The 21,997-nt window shown below is 24.9% G+C and overlaps 3 protein-coding genes and 1 non-coding gene across 6 annotated transcripts; 3 read left to right on the top strand and 1 right to left on the bottom strand.

Annotated features, from left to right (window-relative positions):
• Positions 1–2,441: 2,441 nt before the first annotated feature.
• Positions 2,442–7,052, bottom strand: LOC113560692 (protein PFC0760c-like). Its single transcript, XM_026966722.1, has 6 exons — positions 6,777–7,052; positions 4,851–5,617; positions 4,509–4,742; positions 3,500–4,441; positions 3,072–3,435; positions 2,442–3,009 (listed from the first exon to the last, which is right to left on the bottom strand). The coding sequence occupies exons 2-6, from the start codon at positions 5,571–5,573 to the stop codon at positions 2,522–2,524; spliced, it is 2,751 nt and encodes a 916-aa protein (XP_026822523.1). The 5' UTR covers positions 5,574–5,617; positions 6,777–7,052; the 3' UTR covers positions 2,442–2,521.
• Positions 7,053–7,240: 188 nt separating this feature from the next.
• LOC113548672 (platelet-activating factor acetylhydrolase IB subunit beta homolog) lies at positions 7,241–10,324 on the top strand. 3 transcript variants are annotated; one of them, XM_026949675.1, is made up of 5 exons: positions 7,241–7,466; positions 7,559–7,765; positions 7,874–7,996; positions 9,586–9,824; positions 10,098–10,324. In XM_026949675.1, exons 1-5 carry the CDS (start codon positions 7,407–7,409, stop codon positions 10,168–10,170), a joined length of 702 nt encoding a protein of 233 aa, XP_026805476.1. In that variant the 5' UTR covers positions 7,241–7,406; the 3' UTR covers positions 10,171–10,324. The 3 variants fall into 3 exon arrangements, with proteins under 3 accessions (XP_026805476.1, XP_026805478.1, XP_026805477.1); XM_026949677.1 differs by having other exon boundaries at positions 7,242–7,466; positions 9,586–9,769; positions 10,098–10,199; XM_026949676.1 differs by lacking the exon at positions 10,098–10,324 and having other exon boundaries at positions 7,242–7,466; positions 9,586–9,979.
• Positions 10,325–12,486: 2,162 nt separating this feature from the next.
• LOC113553063 (2-hydroxyacylsphingosine 1-beta-galactosyltransferase-like) lies at positions 12,487–18,076 on the top strand. Its single transcript, XM_026956196.1, has 5 exons — positions 12,487–12,916; positions 15,312–15,901; positions 17,194–17,419; positions 17,516–17,735; positions 17,794–18,076. The coding sequence occupies exons 1-5, from the start codon at positions 12,682–12,684 to the stop codon at positions 18,044–18,046; spliced, it is 1,524 nt and encodes a 507-aa protein (XP_026811997.1). The 5' UTR covers positions 12,487–12,681; the 3' UTR covers positions 18,047–18,076.
• A 3,080-nt stretch (positions 18,077–21,156) lies between these two features.
• Trnar-ccu lies at positions 21,157–21,229 on the top strand. Its single transcript has one exon. It is a non-coding gene; the product is annotated as a tRNA-Arg (tRNA).
• Positions 21,230–21,997: the final 768 nt, after the last annotated feature.

Below are 21,997 nucleotides of genomic sequence, written 5' to 3'. Positions count from 1 at the left end.
TTTTTGTTTTCTAGTAATATTAATACTATATTTACAGTTTATTAGTTGTCAAGATACGGGGTGAATATGAATAAATGCTAGTATAAGTATAGTTAAATAAGTACATAGCATAATAGATATATTATATCTACACAAAAACTTAACAAAAGTTATGCTTATTAAATTTTAATTAAAAAATTAAAATGATTTCTAAATATTATATTGCAAAAAAATGCAAATGTTTTGTATCTAACTATTAAAATGGAAAGGAAAATAATCAAATTTAGTTTGTCAGTACACTGTTTGTTTTTCTCTCTTACCTAGATGCACAAAATAAATTTGTATTTAATAGGACCTAAAATAGTCTTGCATTGTTAGTTTTAATATAAGAGTGAATAAATCTCATAAAATATAATACAATATTTATCATGAATACAAATACTATCTTAATATATTATATAATACTATATTTTATCATTCTTATGTTATATGTAATAACATAAATTTTACAACAGTTTTTATTTTAGTTTATATGATTAATTTCAATATAATTTTTAGCATTTAAATTTTATAAAATTAAAAAATGTTGTTTCACTACTTACCAGGGCAGAGAACTTGTAGCATTTGCATATTTGTTTTGCACAGTCAGAAAAATAGCAGAGTACAAAACAAATATGTTTTATAATTTCACAAAGCTAGTTTTACATTTTATTTTGCATTTAAATACATATTTTGAGTTTTTTTTGTTTTTAGGGCATATTTTATCTATTTTATACTATGGAGCAGTGTTGGGAAGGAACAAGTTCTTTTTGTAGGAACGAAGCTTGGAACAGCTTCCTTTAAAAATAAAGGAAAAAGAATATGAACAAATTCTATATATTGAGGAACGTGAACAAAAATCACAGTTCCTCTTGAAATTTTAAAAAACAAATTTTTTATTTAATTTAGTTTATAAAAATCAGAAGAAATAAAGGCAAATTAAAGCTATATTAATAATTACTATACATTATTATTTTTTTATATATTAATTCAATTGTTTAGTACTCAATTCCTGTTTAGATTAAATTTTTTAAATTCTAATAATCATTTATCATTTTTATCGTTCATTTATTGATATCAAAAATAAAAAAGTAATATTCTAAAACCACTAGATTGGGTAAGTTAAAAAAAGTGAAACAATAATTGGAACGAGTTCCTATTATAGAGGAACTGAATTTGGAGTGAGTTCCTTCATTGAATAAGAAACGGGGAGCTGGAATGAGTTCACATATTAGGAACTGAACGAGGAATGGAACAAGATCCATTTAAAAAGGAACTTTCCCAACACTGCTTTGGAGACATATTTTAACTTAATTAATAATTTTATCAATTTTTTTTCCATTGACGTTTTTATTTTTAATAGTACAATCAAAACAAATTTATTTTTAATATTTATTGTATAATATGGTTCTTAACTTTATGTGTGCACAACTTTTTCTTAGAAGTGCTTGAAGATTGCCGAAAAGACGATATCATTAATTTGCAATTATTTTATGAATAAATAGTATAGATATTAGGTTACAATGTGGTGTCATATTGCTGATAATTTAATACTTAGTTGTAAATTTATAATACGTAGAACAAATAAAACTACTTATTCAAAATAATAAATTCTGTTAAATAAAATACAATAAATAAATAAAAATATTCTTGTCTTTGTTTTTATTTTTAAACTACATATTTTAGGTATATTTTTTATTTTACATTTAAATGCAAATCCTCTGCCCTAATTATTACTTATAACTTAGCATTTTGTGTTTGCAGGGATAAAAACACATTCAGTTACTTATACAGTTATACCATCTTGTTAATTATGCACTAAGTAGTAACATCAAATATTTTTTTATTTTATTTAAATTGATTTAATTAGAAAGTCTACATTTTAATGAACTGTAATAAAAATATATTCATTTTACAAACTATAAATCATTTATATAAGTCAAACCTTATTGAATTATAAAGAGAGAATAAAAATGCGAACAAATCTTTTAATAAATAGTTATTTTATGAGATAATTAAATTCACAAATATACATAATAAATAATATGTCATAAATATTATTTTGGTTAATTTTTTGAGTAAAATGTAACAAACTAAATAATTTTATTGAAATTTAACTTAAGCATTTACGCTCCAAATAAAATTCATATTAAATCTTATCTTATGATTCATTTTTAAAATAAAAATATGGTTAGTTTTGGGAATGTGAGTAAAAAAATAAAACACAGAAATAAATGTTTACAAATTTAATAACTTCCTATAAATGTTACAATAAAACAAAAATAAATAAGGTAAACATACTATTACAATGAACAGTATACCTATTCAATATCTCAAATATGTCTTACCATGTATAGAAAACATTTATGTAACTAAACAATATAGTAAATATATTCTAATTATAAATAATAAACAAAATAACTAACAAATTAAAATATAATCCCAAAGTAGTAATATTTGTTGATATTTAACATTAAATATTGGATTATTATTAAATAATAGATTACAAATTAGATACACATAAATCAGTAAGATCCTGAGACAAATTCAGCATACTTACATTAAAATCAGTCTCAATAACTTCTTTGGCTGTCTTATCATTTGTGGTGATAAAATTAATTACCTTCACTCTGCGGTTAAAACAACCAATAATTTTACGTACATAGTCTTTTGAACTTTTAGGAAGATCATAATTTATAACCCAAGATATGTCTGAAAAATCCTCGCCTCTCTGTAATTCAGAAGTTATTAATACCCTGTTAATACCAGATTGAAACTGGTGTAGTACGAGATTCCTCTGATATATATCCATTTTGTTATATACTGCCGATACTAAATATGTTTTAAGACGCATAGCTTCTGCTATTTCCAAAGACTTGCTCCATGTGTTACAGTAAACAACAGTATGTATTAAATCGAGCACTTCATAGAGTTCACAGAATGCATCAAATTTCCATTCTTCAGGTACATAAACACAATACTGTAATATATCTAAAAAAAAATTATTTTATTTATAATAATCAACAATATAAAAATTGAAGATTAACAAATACCATTCAATGAAGGTTTTTCATTTGGTGCCAATATATACTCGGGATTCTGCATTAAATCAGAAAACTGATCTAAGATTTCCTCTATTTTTGAAGTGGACATAATAATTAATTGACAGTTATTGTTAAGGAATAATAAAACATATCTAATTTTATTAAAAAATCCATTGCATTTTAACATGTCTTCGGCATCATCAATTACAAGCATTTTTATAAAATCTTTACACAGTGAATTGCAATTGATCATTTCACATAAGCCTTGTAGAGTACTAATCACTACATGAGGGACTGGTGAAAGTTTACGAGGAACATTGGTACCGCCAATACATGTAGAAACATTTAAAAATTTCCCAATTGATTTCATTGTCTAAAAAATATTAATTATTTAAATATATTAATACTGCACATGATTGTAATAATAAACTAAATACCTTTTGAGCAGACAATGCCAATTCTAATGTTGGAACTAATATAATTGCTTGGCATTCATTTAAACTAGTGTTAATTCTTTGCAACACTGAAATGAGACACACGGTTGATTTTCCAACACAAGGATAAGAGTGAAAAATAACATCACATCCATTAATACAATGAGACATGCATTGCTGTTGTAAGGACGTTAGATCTTGAATGCCATACTGATGAATACCATTTAATAATTCATCCTTCAGGTTTATAGTACGACATATCAGAATAGGCTTTTCGTTATTATTAATAGAAGACACTTTATCATTAATATTGGTAAATAAATTATTCGATTTATTTGGTACATTAGAACATTCAGTATTTGGCAATGAAGTTGTAATTTTAACTTCATCATATGGACAAACTGGATTATTTTCATTTTCATTATAAATATTCTTGGTTAGACAACTCTTAATTTTACTACTATTTATAGATTCAAACTGGTGTATATATACTTGACTTTCTTTCTCTGTGTTAACTTTCAGTTCAATGAATTTATTTGATATATTGGAATCATTAGTGCTTGATAATGATGATGACATAATTTTATTTTCATATTGTTGAACAATACTTTCACTCTTTATATCAATATCATTGCAAACATTTTCAATATTTTTAATTTCAATAATACCTTTTGATTCAAACTGGTGATTACATAAATGATCATTTTGTTCTTGAATTTCTACATTCAAATTTTCTTTTGGTAGATTTAATTGTTTAAGTACATTAGAATCTTCATTAAAAAGTAACGAATTGACATCAATTTTATCTTTAACCAAACAATCTTGCTTTTGAATTTCATTTTCATCATTAAAATCGACATTGTTACTATTGTCAAAACTCTTGATTTCATCAATATTGTTTTCACAAATATCTACATCTACGTTTACTTTTGAAACTTTGTTATCCTAAGTATAAATAAAAAAAAAAAAATTATAAACAAAAGTACAAAGAAATAATAGTATCGTACAGTACCTTTTGTGAATCAGTAACTGATTGAAAAATATCAACAAGTTTTTCATTGGAAATTTCATTAGTGTTGATCTTCACCCATGAATCATTAACTAATTTTGACACATTATCACATTCCTTATTATCTAATGATTTTATTCCAGTATCACATAATTCTTTATCATATATGTATGGCTGATCTGCTTTATAAACTATTGGTTTGGTTTTTCTTTCATTGCATTTCATTTCAATGTTTTCCTATAAAATAATAAAAACTTAATAATTAAACATTTTTCTTTAATTAAACTATAAAATATATTAATAAAAATATAATAATTTTATTAATAAATAAAATAATATACAAACATTTTCATTACAATTTAGAAGGTTTAGTTTGCTGACAACATCACATAATTCTAAGAGTTGTTCACTCTTATTACTTGTATTCATCAATGAAACCGTATTTTTAGAATTAGATTGTACATGACAATTGTTGTCTTTTACTTGATCACTATTATTTATAAAAGGTTCAATTGAGTCATTATTTGAGATTAGATGTTCAACCAATGATAAATGCACACTAGATGCCATCAGCAGTGCTTCTTCGTACATAACTTTGTTCTCAACAGATTTTTCTGTATTGTTAAAAAGTTCTTCATCCGAAACCACATCATAATCTGATAAAATCATGATACTGTCTTCTGAGCTAACATCACTTGAAGAATCCATTGTTTCAATGGCACATAAGCTATTTGATGTTGACAATGAACTTTCAGAATATTTTTGTTCCTCCATATTCAAATCATTAGTAGGTAGAGTTGAAACCATAAGTTGTCTTTGCAAAACTTGTTTTAAATACTCTAATGGTTTAATATCAGTTCTTAAATTATTAACCATACTTTCTAATGATGTTAATATTTTTTGTTTATTCTCCAACTCAGAAATTTTCCGATTTACCTTTTCTAATGATAAACATTCATTGAGTACACAGATTTGGTTTTGTAACATTTTTTTCTCAGCAAACAACTCCTTAATTTGTTCTTGGAGTTGAATTTGCTTTCTCACATATTTTTCAATTTCTAAGTCCATTATTATTTTTATTTTTTATTTCTCATTCTATTTGACACTTCAGTCTGAAACAAAATAATTTATAAATATAATAATTATTCCAATTTATTTTCTAATTAAATATTGAGTATAAATTATAGATTAAAATAGGTATTTTATTTCCAAAAAAGGTTTTTCTTAGATCTCTATACCAATATCTTCCTATTAACTATTGAAATCTACCAAACTAATTTAATTTAACTATTCTCATTAATCTAAATAAAAGTCATGTAATATTATAATATAAGTTTAAATAATCAAGGTCAAGAAAGTATAAAACATAATATACAAACTTAAATATATAGTTGTAAAAAAGTAAAATCAATATCTTAGTATACAACATTACTGTCACACAATAAAATTATATAAAACAAAAAATTGAATTCTGAAAATATACCATAAACTTTTTCCTTATTAAGTAAAAATAATTCATAGATAAAATTGCTGCATATCTAAACAGTGATGTAGCAAGGACAGTGGGGATGCATCTTAAAAAATGTTTTTAATTTTTTATGAACTTATTAGCAACATAAGGTATAACTAAGTATTAAAATTGTAATTTTTATAAAGATTGCTATAAAATTCTGTACTGTTGTATAGCCAAGCATCAGTATTTAGCAAAATAAACTTATAAGGGATTCAAGTTAAGTCTCTCATTGAAAATTATCAGCGCCTCCTGTCTCCAAAACACTTTTTTACTTGAATCAAACCTTCTTATCCACAACCATTGTGTCATTACTAGAAAATAAAATATTTTAATAACAGGTTATTTATTACTCCAACAGTGATTCTTAAATTTTTTTAACCTCGAACTCCTGATGAAGCTTAAAAATTGCAACCCTTCCCCCCCCCTTTTGACTTACTTTCAAATACTCTTTTTTTTACAAAATATTTCAAATTATACGTCTAAGCCAAAACCATAGATAAAGTACCCAAGGATCCATAACATGAGTGTAGGAAACTACCAGAGTCGCGGGCCATAGTTTAAAGACCGCTGCTCCGATAAATTATAAGTTACTCTTAACTAATGATATCTACAGTAATATACATTTTATACCAAGCACAATGCCCATAAATCTTTTAATCAGAACCTACTTGCACCTAACAATTATTAGAACAAAACTTGTAACTGAACTATCACATATTTTATACAATGAAAAAAATATTAAAATATAATGGTCTTACTTTTATATACTTTCTCAAATTGATCATTAATACGTATAATACATACAACTAAAAGAAATGGAACATTTTTATGATACACCACTAGCATGAACGTCCAAATAAACAATTTAAAAAAATGTAAGATCACTAAATAGTTAATAGTTTAATACGATTATTGATAATCAGACGACTGAGAAAGACCATAGTACGATAAAATAAAACATCTGCGGATATATTAATAATAATCACTAATCGTGGTATCCAATATTTATTTTAATTTTAAGTTATTAAGTTAATCATTGCTTAGTCCATAAATCATAATAAAATTAATAATATTTTTCTATTGCGCATTATTACCTGAACTGTAGTATATGATAAAGATTTGCTTCTTGTTATTATTTACATAATATTTATTATTATTATTATTATTTATAAGTAGTCATTGAAATCTTTATGATAACATATAGTTCAATGATGATAGCATAAAACGATAGGTATGATAGCAAGCTACTATTGTTCAATATAAATTATTATAAAAGTATTACACATCTATTCTGTGAAAAATTACAGTATATCACTATATTATACTGATTTATTCAGTTGGAATATGGTATCATATTTTTTTTCAGTTCTGTAAAATTTTATAAAATTATGAATCCATGTGTTGTCCCAACGATTCCATTTGATAATGACAAGGAATGGAAATTACAAGTATGTATAATGTATAAAGATTAAAAACTAATGTTCTATCATAATATAATTTAATATTTAGACTAAAAATTAATCATTCACTAATTTTTTAGCACAAACGTTATGTGGCTGAAGCCAAAGCTCAAAACCCAGATGTAATTTTAATTGGTGCTTCTATTATTCAATTAATCCAATGTTATCCTATATGGAATGACAAATTTGTACCTTTAAATAGTTTAAATTTTGGAATTTGTGGTGATAGAACTCAAGATGTTCTATGGAGAGTACAAAATGGCATTCTTGATCACATAAAACCTAAAGTAAATATAAATAAATTATTATTATTTAATTCTTTTATAAAATATATAAATTAATTATTTAATACATTATATTATTATTTTAAAAAATATCTGTTTAATTTCTTATAGGTTTGTATTCTTAATGTTGGATCAAATAACGTTGATAATACGCCAATTCAAATTTCAGAAGGTATATTGGCTATTGTTGGTGAAATTCAATCAAAACTTCCCGATTGTTACATTATAATCATTGTAAGAACTTATTTCAATTTAAAATCATATTAATAAACACTAAATTCTAAAATCCCATTAATTCAGAAGATTACAGAAAATAAAAAATTACATAAGTAATAATAGCAATATTTTTAGTTCACTAGGTAAAATACATAATATAATTTTTATGGTTATTAGAATTTATGTTTGTGGTTCATTCTTTAAAACAGTAGGATTTAACTTGTGGCCTAATAAATTCATCAATCATTTTTTGATAAAAATGGTAAAACAATTTGTTACCATCACTTTCTCATCAAACTATTAGTAGCTGTGGTAAAATTACAGTGGGGGGGGGGTGATTTGGGTGGTTTTTTTTGGGGGGGGAATATATGTAAAAAATAAAAATATTTCATCCCCCCTCCTCCACAAACATTGCCTAATTACACCACTGATTAATAGATTACTTGACAATAACAATGATGTGGATTACTTCAAACTGCAAGTTATTTCCTTAGCTTTGGTTTTAATTATTTACCTTTATTTTAATAATTTATACTGGTTTTAATATAAAAGAATAACTTCAAGTAAACCCTCTTAATGGTAGAATGTAAGATAATATTTTTAACCATTGTAATATGACTGAAAATTATTTATTAATTGTTTATGTTACAAAAGCTTTTATGATTATTTAGAGAGTATACATTTAAATTCACTCGTTTTTCTAGCTAATTAAACATACTATTCAAATATTTTAAACACCTAATACTATGAGGCAGATAGGACTCAGCTTTATTGTAAATAGTGATTTAGAATATTTCAGGATAACAATGAGTTTTTTTTTAAAATCCCAAAATATTATAACATTTTTCTCATTGTGTACACTGTACAGTAAAGTGTTGAAAGCCAAACAATTTGTTTAGTTAAATTTAAAATTATTTTTTCAGAAATAATTTTAAAATTAAATTCTATATTTAAAATGTTGCTAGATTGAAATAATTGTAAGTTTAAATTATTTATCATTCCAAATTCCAATAGAAGTTTATATCCTTTTACAAGCTTCTATGCTAATGAATGATGCACAATCTGACTCATTACTATTAATTGAAAAAAAAAATTGGAATGATCATAAGTTAAAATTCTAATTTTACATAATTGTAACTATTTGCAAGCACTTTTATGTATTTGTAAATCAGTATTTTATACTATGAATTTAATAAAGTTAAAATTAAAAATCATACCGATAATTTATTATTAGAATCGTGTTTTTAACTATTACAATATTCAACTCATATTAAAAAAAATATGTATTAATTAAATAAAAATATTAAATTACAATATATTATGTCTACAAATATTTGTAATTTAATGATATCTAAATTAAGATTTGCATTAATATATTTATTTATTATTTTTTTGCAATAATTATTTTAATTTGTATAGTCTATTCAAAATAAGAAACACAGATTAAAATAAGATCAGACTTATCTTTTTTAAAACAAAATTTCATAGATTAAAATAATAGAAACTACTTTATTTGAGTATTAAAAAATTGAATATTATGTTTTATTGTAAGACATTATGATCTCATCTCATTGTATATTTAATGACTTTTATCTATTTATCTATAGGGAATATTACCACGTGGTCCTTATATGAATCCATTGAGAATTTTGGGAACTCAAGTAAATGAAATTATTGGTGAAAAAGTGAAAAGTATAAGAAAAGTTGAATTATTCAATCCTCATTTGCTACAACCAGATGGCACATTGAGTCCAGAAGACGCAATGGATTATCTTCATCCAACTGAAATAGGTTATCGTAAAATATTCAATCCAATTTTTGAGCGTCTTAAAAAAATTCTTAAGAATTGAGTATATTTTTGTTCAAAATTTGAAAAATTATTTAAATTAAATGTATTATCAATAGGTACAGTTTTAACCTTCTTAATGCATTTATTATATTATTTGATATAAATTAATATTTTGTTTTATTGTTTTGATAAAAATATTTATTTATTACTTATGCTTTGATATTTTACTATTTAAAATGTATGCAGAAGTATTTAATTCTAGAAAAAACAAGTTATTGGCTATTGAATAAGATATGTCCTCATTAATTATATACTTTATTTTCAATTTAGGTATTGGAGATTGGAGACCATAGTACACCCACATAAAGATGGTTTAACTCAAAAACTAAAAGTATCTATGTAGTATGTAATAAACTATAAACTAAGAAAGGACAAAAGATTTTAATTTATATTTTTGGTATATAATTTTGTTTAAATTTTTATTATGCGGGGTGTCCTGTGAGGATTTATCCATTGCAATATCTCCTGAAATAATAGAGATATCATAATTCTGGTCTTTTAATAAGATTCACAGAGACAAGAACTAAAAATATATCATGTTTTAATTTATTTTAATGTTTTAATAGAAAGTTAAAAAATATATTTTTTTATTTAATTTTCAAAAAAATTAAAGATAGCCACTTTGTAGAGTTCACTTTTTTAAAAATATTAACGTTTCAATATTTTAATTTCATTAATCTCCTGATTTTTAATATTTTTTTTAGTTTTGAGAAAAACTGAATTACACTGAAAGCGTTCGTCGGCCGTACGAGCTGGTGGGCCACGTGTTTGATACATTGATACACTATTCACAGTTTTTCTCGAAACTAGAAAAAATATTAAAAATCAGGAGATTAATGAAATTAAAATGTTAAAACGTCAATATTTTCAGAAAAATAAACTACAAAATGGCTATCTTTAATTTTTTTGAAAATAATTAAATAAAAAAAATATATTTTTTAACTTTTTACCAAAACATTAAAATATGAGAAATTAAAATATAAAATATTTGTAATTCATGTCACTGTGAATTTTATTAAAATATCAAAATTATGATATCTCCATTATTTCAGGAGATATAGCAATGGGTAAATCCTCGCGGGATACCCTGTATGTGTATAATTTTATTTAGTCTGGACTATTAATAATTTGTACATAGAATCACTAAACAGCCTAAAGAGCCCAATTTAACTATGCATAGGTTATGTGAATAGTTTCTGTAAAAGAAATAAGATCTATTACTATTACTTTTTGAAAATTTAAGGTATAAAATACAGTTTTTATAAAATGTATTAGAAAAACAACAAAAAATAGACATTTTACTCAAGACCAGTAAATAAATTTAATATTTAATAATTAAATATAGCATTGTTTTGTTCAGTGTGTAATAATTTAGGTCTCGTACAATGATCTACTATGTGGATACACTGCATTCTATATCGAGAAGCCCTTTCATCAAAAAAATGCCCAAAACACTAACTGACGTCTTAGCGCAAATTGTTAAAATTGTAAATTGTATAAAATTAAATACTTTAAATTCACGTTTATTTAAAACGCTGTTCAGAAATGAACATATGAATTCTATACATTTTCAATTAATAATAATTAAATATTCTACCAACTAAAATGTAATTTCTATTTACTCAGTTTTAATAGTACTACTACAAAGCATTAAGCAATTTTAGCTTTTTTTCAAAGCTTACGTGGGCCGCGAAAAATATAAAAAAATAAAAAAAATTGAGTTGCGAGTCCTAGAAAGTTGAAGACCACTGACTACTGATCTACTTAACTCTTTTTTTAAACTTTTATTCAATAATTGCCTATTCAATATATTAAAAAATAAAAATGCTAATAATATTGGAATCAATATACCTATATTTACAATTTACCTATCATCTAACTTAAAGGTAAGACTATTATTTTTAGGACACTAATACTGTCTTATCCTTTTATTAATATTATAATTTTTAAGTTGTAATATTTTACATAGCTATAACTTACTTTAAAATGATAATATCAATAAAAGCGTATGATGACATTCTTTAAACATCAGTAGAATTTTGTGGTGTTCGCATTTTTTTTTTGTATCTGAATGAACTAAGATCATCTCCTCCCGGGCATGTATCCTTGGTTCCATGGGGCTTGGACCATAATCCCTCTCCAAAATTTTTAAAAATTAAAAATAAATAGTTTTGTATATAAAGTTTATACTATCAAGTCTATAGATTTATTACTTATATAATTTTACAAATGTTTTTTTTTAATAATGAGATGTATACTAGCTAGAATAGACTGTCCCATCCTAATAAAAATCATGTTAAAGAATAAAAATAAAAATGGTATTCAAAATTATTTAGTTCCCCTCCTCTCCTACAAAAAGAAAAATAATAATAATAAAATTCTAGTTAATATTACATGACACATAAAATTGACCCTTCTATAAGTCACAGAAGATTAAGTAAAACTAAATATATTGAATTTAATAATAATACAATTATTATTAATTCATTATTACCGAATCAATATAGTTAGGTAAGCTTAAGTGATTGAAAATATTTATTTAAATTAACAATTAAAAATATATTGGTTGAAAAAAAATCGAGCAAACTATTATGTTATATAATTTATTTTGTCAAGGTCTTTATCCTTATTGCTACATAATTTAATATTATCAAATTAGTTTAACGAAAAGTGCCTAACCATGATGATGTCTTATTTGTTTCAACATTTCTATTAATCAATTTAATTTATTCTTGATCATCAAATTGTTAACTTTGGTCGATGTAAATACTTTTAATTACATTTTTGAAACACTGGTATATTTAAATAAGATAAATTCGTGTTTGAACCATATTCTAGATTATTTAAACATAAAATGTTGCCAAGCGTAATTTTTTGTTCGGTTTTATGTATCACAACCACCATCATAAAGGCGGCAAACATATTAGTGTTCATGCCTTTACCGATTAAAAGCCATGTCCGCGGATTCCAAACGCTGTTTGAAGAATTGTCAAACCGAGGGCACAATGTAACCGTAGTCAGTTCATTCCCTCTAGATCATCCGGTGGCCAATTATACAGATATAGGGCCATTTATTGATAAAACAAGAGGTTCGTGAACATTCATAATGTATTTATATACTTTCAGTTTTATAACTTAAGAAAGTTAAAATTAACAGCAGAATTTGCATAATATAACATTAATAATACGTATATTTGTAATATACCTATGCTTTATATTTAGTAGGTAGATACTTATGTATTTCTGATGAACTTATTAAACTATAATAAGAAATAAGAGTTAGAAAAGTAAAAAATCACTAAAAACACAACAAGCACATATTACGAAAAATGTTTTTGAATAGGAATAATTATTTATATTGTCATTATAACTTCTACAACGTTCTCGACAAATTTTGATTTCAATGTAGTTTTTACTTTTATATTTATAATATCTGTATAAAATATAAAAATTAAACATTAAACATTTGTAGTATTGATACTGGTAAAGACTAAACAATAATAATATTAAACGAAAAAATTGTAAAAGTTGTGTCATTGTGTGACGGGAAGTTAAATTTTGAGCAATCGATTTCGATAGTGACGGGGATATACTTACTTATTGCATGATCAAAGCATATTTTAACATATAAAGTAAGTGGCATGGGTGCCACTTAGTGAAAAATTATAGTGCCACCTCGTGGTTAATGAATGTACCTTGTACTCCATAGCCCGTACGGCCATGCCCCCAAGTCCCAGGGCACATAATTATTATTATTATTATTTCCTTATGACTTATAGTAATATAGTACTACTTAATAAAAAATTCTTAAAATAAGCTCTGTGCACAAGTAGTAGGTATATAACGCTCGCATACAAAATAATTACTTATTATTATTTTCAGATTGATTCTTATTTCACTTCATTGACTGAAAGACAGTTTTTTTTTAATATACTTGTCCGCATGCTTTACGCTACATTAATTATGTACATTACTGTAATTTATTATTAGACAAATTATCAATTAGGTACTAGGTAATAAGTATATAGAAACTAGAAAGACACCATTCAACCATTGTCATTACTCATTATAGAATGTACTAGTACTAAGTACATAGATTTTTGAAATTTTCCTTGTATATATAAAAACCTATATGATATATTATAGATTTATACAATAATAAAATTATAATATAATAATAGTAAAAATATGTATTTTAAATTATTTTTAATAATAATTTTTAAAATTATGAATATGATTTATGAATCACGATTAGTTATTAGTGACTGCATCAGTGCCGTTGCCAGGATGTTTTTTCGGTGAGGGGAGGCTACATTATTTTATTGCTCGGGCTAGGGTAACTATCGGCTTTTTACAATATACTAAGTTGGTTCATATAATCATATTTAGAATATTGAATTCAAAAAGTACCTTAATATTTTCTTCACTGTACCACCAGTGAAGTTTAAATATTACATTTTATTCTTTATCGTCAATTTGAGCTTATTTTTTTTTTTAAATAGGTTATTTTAATAGGTACCTAAAACTTTTTTCCTTTTATTTTCAATTTAGTTATATAAATAATAATTATAGCCTATAAGCTATAGGTATAAATTAACGTTTAAGTTAATTAAATAATATTGTAAAAATAACTGAAAATACAAAAAATATTCGTTATAAATTATAATAATCATAAAAATATAATAATCAATAAAAATTAAATATTATAATGGTTATATTATATAAATATATAATTATATAGCGCTTGCTGTAACTTCTAGAACTCAGTTTGGTAGTTACTTTATCATATCCCTATGGCCTAGTGCAACCTGTACAATATCTTAAATCGTAAAACGGCTATAAAATGTTTAATAGTGAATTGTGAATACCGATAAAAAATAGTTACTCGATACAAAATTACAATGGTAGATTTAATGAGTAACGATTCATTTCCGTAACAGGCAAATATACAATTTCCAATTCGATATTTTGTAGGGAGGTTTATGCTCCCTATTTTAGTATTTTGCTTAAATATAGTAACCCCTCCTCCCTTACAGTTTAAAATCTCAAATTATACCTATGAAGTAGCTATTTACCTAAACAAGTTACAGATTTAGGTAATTAATAATTATAGACTATAATAAATTTTAATTTTAATTATTGAGTAGGTATGATGGTATGAACTATATAGAATAAGATATAATATGTTCCATTGATATATAACTGCAGTTCCGTTACGCATTTAATTTTAAGATCGTACTTTGGTACCTATAGGGTATATTGTATTATTGTGTTTAACTACTGATACTACTACTACTGTGCTACTATATACCTAATAAATAATAATTAATAACACAAATACATAATAGTATTTATAACACCTATGTATGAACATTAAACAACACAAATTTTTTAAACATAATATAATAATATGTACCTACAAACTACAGAAATAAACAGATTATATTATTCAAACAAAGGTATTTATAATACTTTACGTTTCAGTGAGAAATGTAATGGATTTAGTACATCAGAACTTTATAACATCGGTTCAATTAAAATGGCGTATTGGTATACAACTATCGGAAATGGTCATGTCTCATAGAAATATGAAACAATTCGTTCAATCGAATTCAAACTCATACGATTTAGTTATGGTCGAAACATTCGGCCAAGAGTATGCTGTAGCCATGGGTCACAAATTCAATGCTCCCGTGATTAATTTAGCGCCGGCGATGATCTGGACTAGTATAAGCAAATGGCTGCACGTCCCTTCCACGTTTTCGTATATACCGGATGCGTGTACGCAATCAACCAGCGACATGGGTTTCGTCGAACGCCTAAAGAATACCATTACTGGGCTCATGCAATCATATGTAGAAAATTACGTGTATTTGCCCAAAATTAAAGAAGTGATGAACACATACCTCAATTACAGAGGCTGGGAATCTAGGCCTCCGCTCGAACATATGTTGAATAATGTATCCCTAACACTGGTCAACTCTCATAATGCGATTGGTATATCTAGGCCATACCTTCCGGGCATCATTGAAGTAGGTGGAATGCACATTAAAGACCCAAAATCTCTACCCAGAGTAAGTAAACGACCCTCCAGTAGACAATTGTGTCCTTTCTCCTTTGTATTGTCTATCTGTAGATATATATTATAGATAATTGCTTTGCTAAATTCACAAAATCATCATTGACATTGACATCATTAGTTTAATATATTTAAATACAAAATATAAAAATAAGTATTTGAATTATACTTGAAAAAATAAGTTTTCTAAAAGTATTTATATAGGTACAGTGGCGTACGTAGGGGTAGGGTTCTAGGGTTTTAACCCTCCGTGAAATTTATTCCTCCTCCCAATTTTTTTTTTTTTTATGTTAAATATGTTAAATAATTTGTATATTGTCTATATAGTATAGACTATGGTAAGAAAAGAATAAGAAAACAAGAGAAGCAATACAAACATTGGAATTTGAAAGAATTATATTGTTATAAAATGTTAGTGATATTTACTAGTTTATTTATAAGTAGGGGTCTGGGGGTGTGAGAGCGGAGCTCTATCAACCCACAGTGAAAACCCTAATCGAACTAAAATCTTGCGTACGCTACTGTATAGGTATCTACTTAACAAGTTAACAGTACCTATAACTTTGTATATTTCTTTAAGAAAATTGAATTGAAGACAGGCACGGATCCATCCTACATTAACGGGAGGGGCGAACTATAAATATCTATACATATTTATTATTTACTATTTACCTACTGTTAAATAAGATATATATATACGTACATGCAATAGTACTTAATGCAATAATTTCTTATTTATTATAATGAACACTTTTCTTCAAAAGCTAAATTGAATGTTTTTATTGAATTATTTATAACTTAAAATTACCCTTTTATTATCATGAAAATTGCAATTACATTTTTTAAATTTCACAATAAAATATTATTATAATATACAAATTTCAATATCAAAACATGCAGTAGTTACAAATCATACATAACAAAGTCCAATGTTCTGTTTACATAGAATAACGCAAAATATTAAACTTAAATATCACATTTTGATATAGCTATCAAAATGGGGGGGAGGGGGCTATTTTTGATTTTTACAATAATTGTTTTTAATTAAAATACTTAAATAGATATTATATGAACATAAGATTATGTGTATATACCTCAGTGATAGGTATATTATATGGTTTTAATAATTTCATAAAATGTATATGTAAACACTTAAAATGATTAAAGTATCAATTAACAATTATACCTATCAACATTATCATTTCTAAATTTAAATATATTATGTTATGGTTTATTTAAATTACTTATATATTCTATGAAAATCACGACTTTTGTTTATAATTTTAGAATCTTCAAACATTTTTAGATGCAGCACACCAAGGAGTAATATTTTTTAGTTTTGGTACGCTAGTTAATTTAAATGACTTGCCTAAAGAAAAATTGAAAATTTTTATCAGTGTTCTTGGAAGATTAAAACAAAAAGTAATAATAAAGTGGACACCGGAGGACAGTAATCTAAGACTGCCTCAAAACATCATGACTGGTTCGTGGTTTCCACAAAGGGATATTTTAGGTAATAAAGTTGACACATTATTGTCAGTTATCCACTTTAAAAATAAATATTTTATATTCATTTAAATATTTAACATATTATACAACATATATATAGCTCATCCAAACGTAATACTTTTCATTACTCACGGAGGATTACATAGCTTAGAAGAAACTGTTTGTAATGCAAAACCTGTAGTTGGAGTACCCTTTTTCGCTGAACAAAATTTTAACATGAAAATAGTCGAAGAAAAAGGTTATGGTAAACTAGTCAATTTTTTTGAAATTACTGAAGAATCCTTTGAAAATGCCATTGAAGAAGTGTTGTCCGATGTGATGTATGTACTAATTCTATTAATTAATATTATTGTCATAAAATAATTGTTTTTAAATTAGGTTTAAGAAGAAAGCAATTACACAGAGTCAGGTGTACAAAGATCAACCAATGAAACCCCTAGATCGTGCTATTTACTGGGTCGAGTATGTTATACGGTATGGCGGGGCTGGACATTTAAAAAGCGACTCCATAGGATTAAATGATTTGCAGTATTTTTTGTTTGACATATCGTTCATTTTACTTTTATCTATTGGACTGATTGCTTGGTTGTGTTATTGTATGTTTGTAAAAGTGATATCTAAAAATGTATAAACAAAGATAACTTATTTATTTTAAAACTTGTTATAAATACTAGTTTTTCTAAACAATTATTATTTTTTAATCAATAAATACATTTTTAACAAATTCAAAGTAATATAAATAACTAATAATATTTAATATATACACTATCGTGTGATTTCTCGTCATACCTATTAGTTTCGATATTATTACGTATATATCATCAGAATTATCTGGAATTCTACAAATAAAAATGAAATGACAAGTGTACATAGTGTAATACAAGTGTAATACAAGTATTACATATATTATAATAGGAATCTATATAATATAAAACGATAATGAGGAAAAATTAAATAGACTTAGGCTATTCAGCGTTCCAGATCTTGAATCATGCAATCATTTCTAGTCGAAAAGTTATATTATAAAGTTAGATATTTAAAATTTAAAATTTATCAATTTGCATGCCACTTGGCCACTTGGATAACACATGCCATGATTTATTTTGAAGTGTTGACAATTGGCAAAAATATTTTCTTAGTAAAAATAAAAAAAAGGTGATGGGGCAAGCGGATATCGCTCTGCTGCATAGCAGAGATGAAAATGAGTAAGTCACTATAATGGATGTGTTAAATATGTATGCAATGACAGGTATATACGAAAAGCGATTCCGAATGGAGATGATTAATCAGTCTAAGATAATTAGTAGGATATATTATATTATTACCTATGTTTAAATTGTAATATATCGTTATTTTACTCGATTTTGTAAAAAAATAAATTTCATACGCTCCTAAAATGTTTTCTATATTAATTGACGCTGGAGTTTTGTTTAATAGTTATTTTGAAGAAAAAGTTATGAAGAAACTTGTTTGGGTTTTTTAATCTTAGATATAAATTACAAAAAATTTATGAATTATCATCTACAAAATTCCTTTCAAATTTTCGCGATTTTGACATACTTAAATATTTTTTGTAAAAATTTGAACTTTTAATGTTTATAAACAAAAATTGTAACTAATGATTATTGATTTTTTTTCACTACAATAAGAACATTTTTGAGTTACAGCAAAATCAAAAAATTGATTTTGACGAAAAGTGGTTATGCGTAAAAATTCCCGTTTTTCTGTTACTTTTTTAGGGTTTTTCCCGCTGACGTTTTTGAAAACTGCTGGAAATTTGACCCCATAAAGTACCAACTAGATTTAATTTCCTTTTCAAAAAGGGGCTGAAGTCAAAAATCAAAACACTATTACTACTCCAAAACGGCAAAACGTAATGACAGACACACACAAAAAAAAAGCAATAATAATAAAAAAAACATACATCATTGTAAAATTAATACATTCATCACTCCGTTCAGAATCTAAAACTTAAAAAATATTATCTAACCATAATAATTTAATTTTACTTGTGAATTATGGCCTTACGGGTAAACTAGAAAATAATAAGAATATAGGTACCTATAATATAAGTAATATATATATTTGATGAATATATTATACATATACAATAATATTTTTGTAACTATGTATAATTTATTTTTATAATTATTATAAACTATGATAATTGAAAATGTACAATATTAAAATTAATTTTATTAAACATGATAATAATATAATTTAGGTACATGGTAACGGAAATTGGAATACGAACACAAAATTATTTAAAACTTGTTTTAAATAATATATTTTATTGAAACCATATGACATAATGTAAGCAAAAGTATTTAGATTTTTCTTGGACAAATCATAGAAAAAAAAAATTTATTATCTATGTAAAACTATCAAGTAACTGTAATCATTGATTATAAATTATTATTATTTATAATTAATAATGCTATAATATTATAAACAAAAAAAAAAGTTATATAAAATAGGATTGTCAACTACTTATTGCGTAGTTATGTTTATGTCACATTAATTATCTAATCCATACTATATATTACTAAATACGATAACATATTATGTAATATAAACATTGCTGTACAAATAAGCTTAATAATACTTATAAAGTCACAATGTATCATGTAACTACGTAAGTAATAAGTATTATAGAGTACATTTTTTTATTATTTACTCTCCTATTTGACGCTTACATATCTCTCAAGTCTTATAATCAGTACATACTACATAGGTTCGTAAATTGTGGGGTCATGGGTGACATCGTCTTACACCTCATTCATATTCAGTAGATTTACCGACCTAAAAAAATAAAATGTCAATCGATTTGCATTGTATATTTGTTCTTTTTTTTTTTGGTATGGATATAATTTTACACTTGGTATTTTTTTATCACATATCGTACGAATAACTAATAAGTACTAAAATCAGTAAATTCTAATGGGCGTTGACATTGTTGACAAATAACAAATAATAATACTATTGTCTATTGACTTTTTTAGATTATAAATATACTGTAGAGTGTAGGGGATTACAGTATTAAAATAAAGTACCTAGAAAAAATGTTCATGTATAAATTGTATAATAGACAATAGTATAACTATTTAAACCTAGCAATAAAAATATTAAAATTTATATACCTAGTATTATTATTCAACTGTAGCTCTGTAGCAGTAAAATTATTTTAATCTAATATTAAAACTATTCAAAGCTATTGTACTTTCCTACTAGTTACTACTTATACTTTATAGTAAGCTATTTAATAGTTTATCCAAAATTACTATTGGTTAAATTTCAATAGTATATCAAATAATAATTTTTTCAAAGAGTAAGAAAAGAATGTATATATAATAGGTACATATTTTTTCAGTATTTTGGTATTTTAAAACCGTAATTACCTAACTACTAAACTACCTATCTATCTATATACTATCTGATTATTCTGATTTATGTGTACCTATCGGCTTCGTGTTCATGTATAAAACAAATAAAGTTGATAAAAGAATATTGACAGTTGCAAATAAAGACCTTTTGACATAAATAATATGGGTAATAATATAAAATTTCATATACCTAATTATTTCTGAAATTACATTATTTAATAGTAAAACTGTTGCCATTTATTTTAACTTCATACATAGATATTAAATATTTAGTACCTATTTACCTACAATCAATTAAAAAAAAAATTTTTGTTCATGATTGGCTTAAATTTTACCAATTCGTTCCTTTCACGCACCAGCCCCTGTGGCCTAATGGATAAGGCATCGGTCTCCTAAACCGGGGATTGTGGGTTCGAGTCCCACCAGGGGTACGGTCTAAAATTTTGCACTGTTTTTCAGTATTTTATATGATTTAAATTATACATATTAATAAAAAATATAAATAACCATTAAAACTTAAATAAGTTCTTGAATGTGTAGAACAATTTGTAAAATAAATCTTTCAGAACCATGTTTTTGTTGAAAACTTCTATTTTATTAGAATTAATTGTATTTTTGATTTAGAGCGGTTTTATGATGAATTGGTTAAGTATATTACAAAGATGTGTGTTCTTTTTTTATTTTGTGTCTGTTCATTTGTGGAAAAATAAAAGTGATTCAATTGTCAATATCTTTTTTAGTGAAAAAATGAATACGTACTAAACAGTAATACTAGTAAGAGGTTTTAAACTAAAAAAAAAAATCCTTGCTTTTTTTAATTATTTGGAAAAATAACAAAAAAAATAGGGGAAAACGGAATACGGGGTTGTATTGATTCCGCCGTTTTAATATCAATTTCGCCGGAAATTTGTTTATGTTGATTCCGCTGACTGTATATTTTTTAATCAATGGTTTATCAATTTTTTTAAGTTTAATCAATAGTTAATTAATCAAAACCTAACCATATTTTTTTTTAAGTTTAAATACTTTTCAAATAATAATTCAAACATTTTTGTTAGTAAAATGTATTAAAATAGTAAAATAATGTTTTACAATTTATTTAGTTAAAGCCAAAAAAGTAAAAATAATATAATATAATAAAAATAAAATAAATAATAATATAATGTTCTACAATTTATTTTAAAAACGCCAAAACAGCA

Source organism: Rhopalosiphum maidis, chromosome 4 (genome assembly GCF_003676215.2).
Source record: "Rhopalosiphum maidis isolate BTI-1 chromosome 4, ASM367621v3, whole genome shotgun sequence".
NCBI lineage: Eukaryota > Metazoa > Arthropoda > Insecta > Hemiptera > Aphididae > Rhopalosiphum > Rhopalosiphum maidis.
This window is presented reverse-complemented; position numbering and strand designations above follow the sequence as displayed.

Bases quoted from the DNA above. Each gene is read 5' to 3' on its own strand.
- LOC113560692 (XM_026966722.1), bottom strand. From the start codon at position 5,573: ATGGACTTAGAAATTGAAAAATATGTGAGAAAGCAAATTCAACTCCAA. The intron at 4,442-4,508 runs GTACTGTACGAT...ATTTATACTTAG, and splicing joins CAGTTACTGATTCACAAAAG to GATAACAAAGTTTCAAAAGT. The intron at 3,010-3,071 runs GTATTTGTTAAT...ATTTTTTTTTAG, and splicing joins TGAAAAACCTTCATTGAATG to ATATATTACAGTATTGTGTT.
- LOC113548672 (XM_026949675.1), top strand. From the start codon at position 7,407: ATGAATCCATGTGTTGTCCCAACGATTCCATTTGATAATGACAAGGAA. The intron at 7,467-7,558 runs GTATGTATAATG...CTAATTTTTTAG, and splicing joins ACAAGGAATGGAAATTACAA to CACAAACGTTATGTGGCTGA. The intron at 7,766-7,873 runs GTAAATATAAAT...AATTTCTTATAG, and splicing joins TTGATCACATAAAACCTAAA to GTTTGTATTCTTAATGTTGG.
- LOC113553063 (XM_026956196.1), top strand. From the start codon at position 12,682: ATGTTGCCAAGCGTAATTTTTTGTTCGGTTTTATGTATCACAACCACC. The intron at 15,902-17,193 runs GTAAGTAAACGA...TTATAATTTTAG, and splicing joins ACCCAAAATCTCTACCCAGA to AATCTTCAAACATTTTTAGA. The intron at 17,420-17,515 runs GTAATAAAGTTG...ACATATATATAG, and splicing joins TCCACAAAGGGATATTTTAG to CTCATCCAAACGTAATACTT.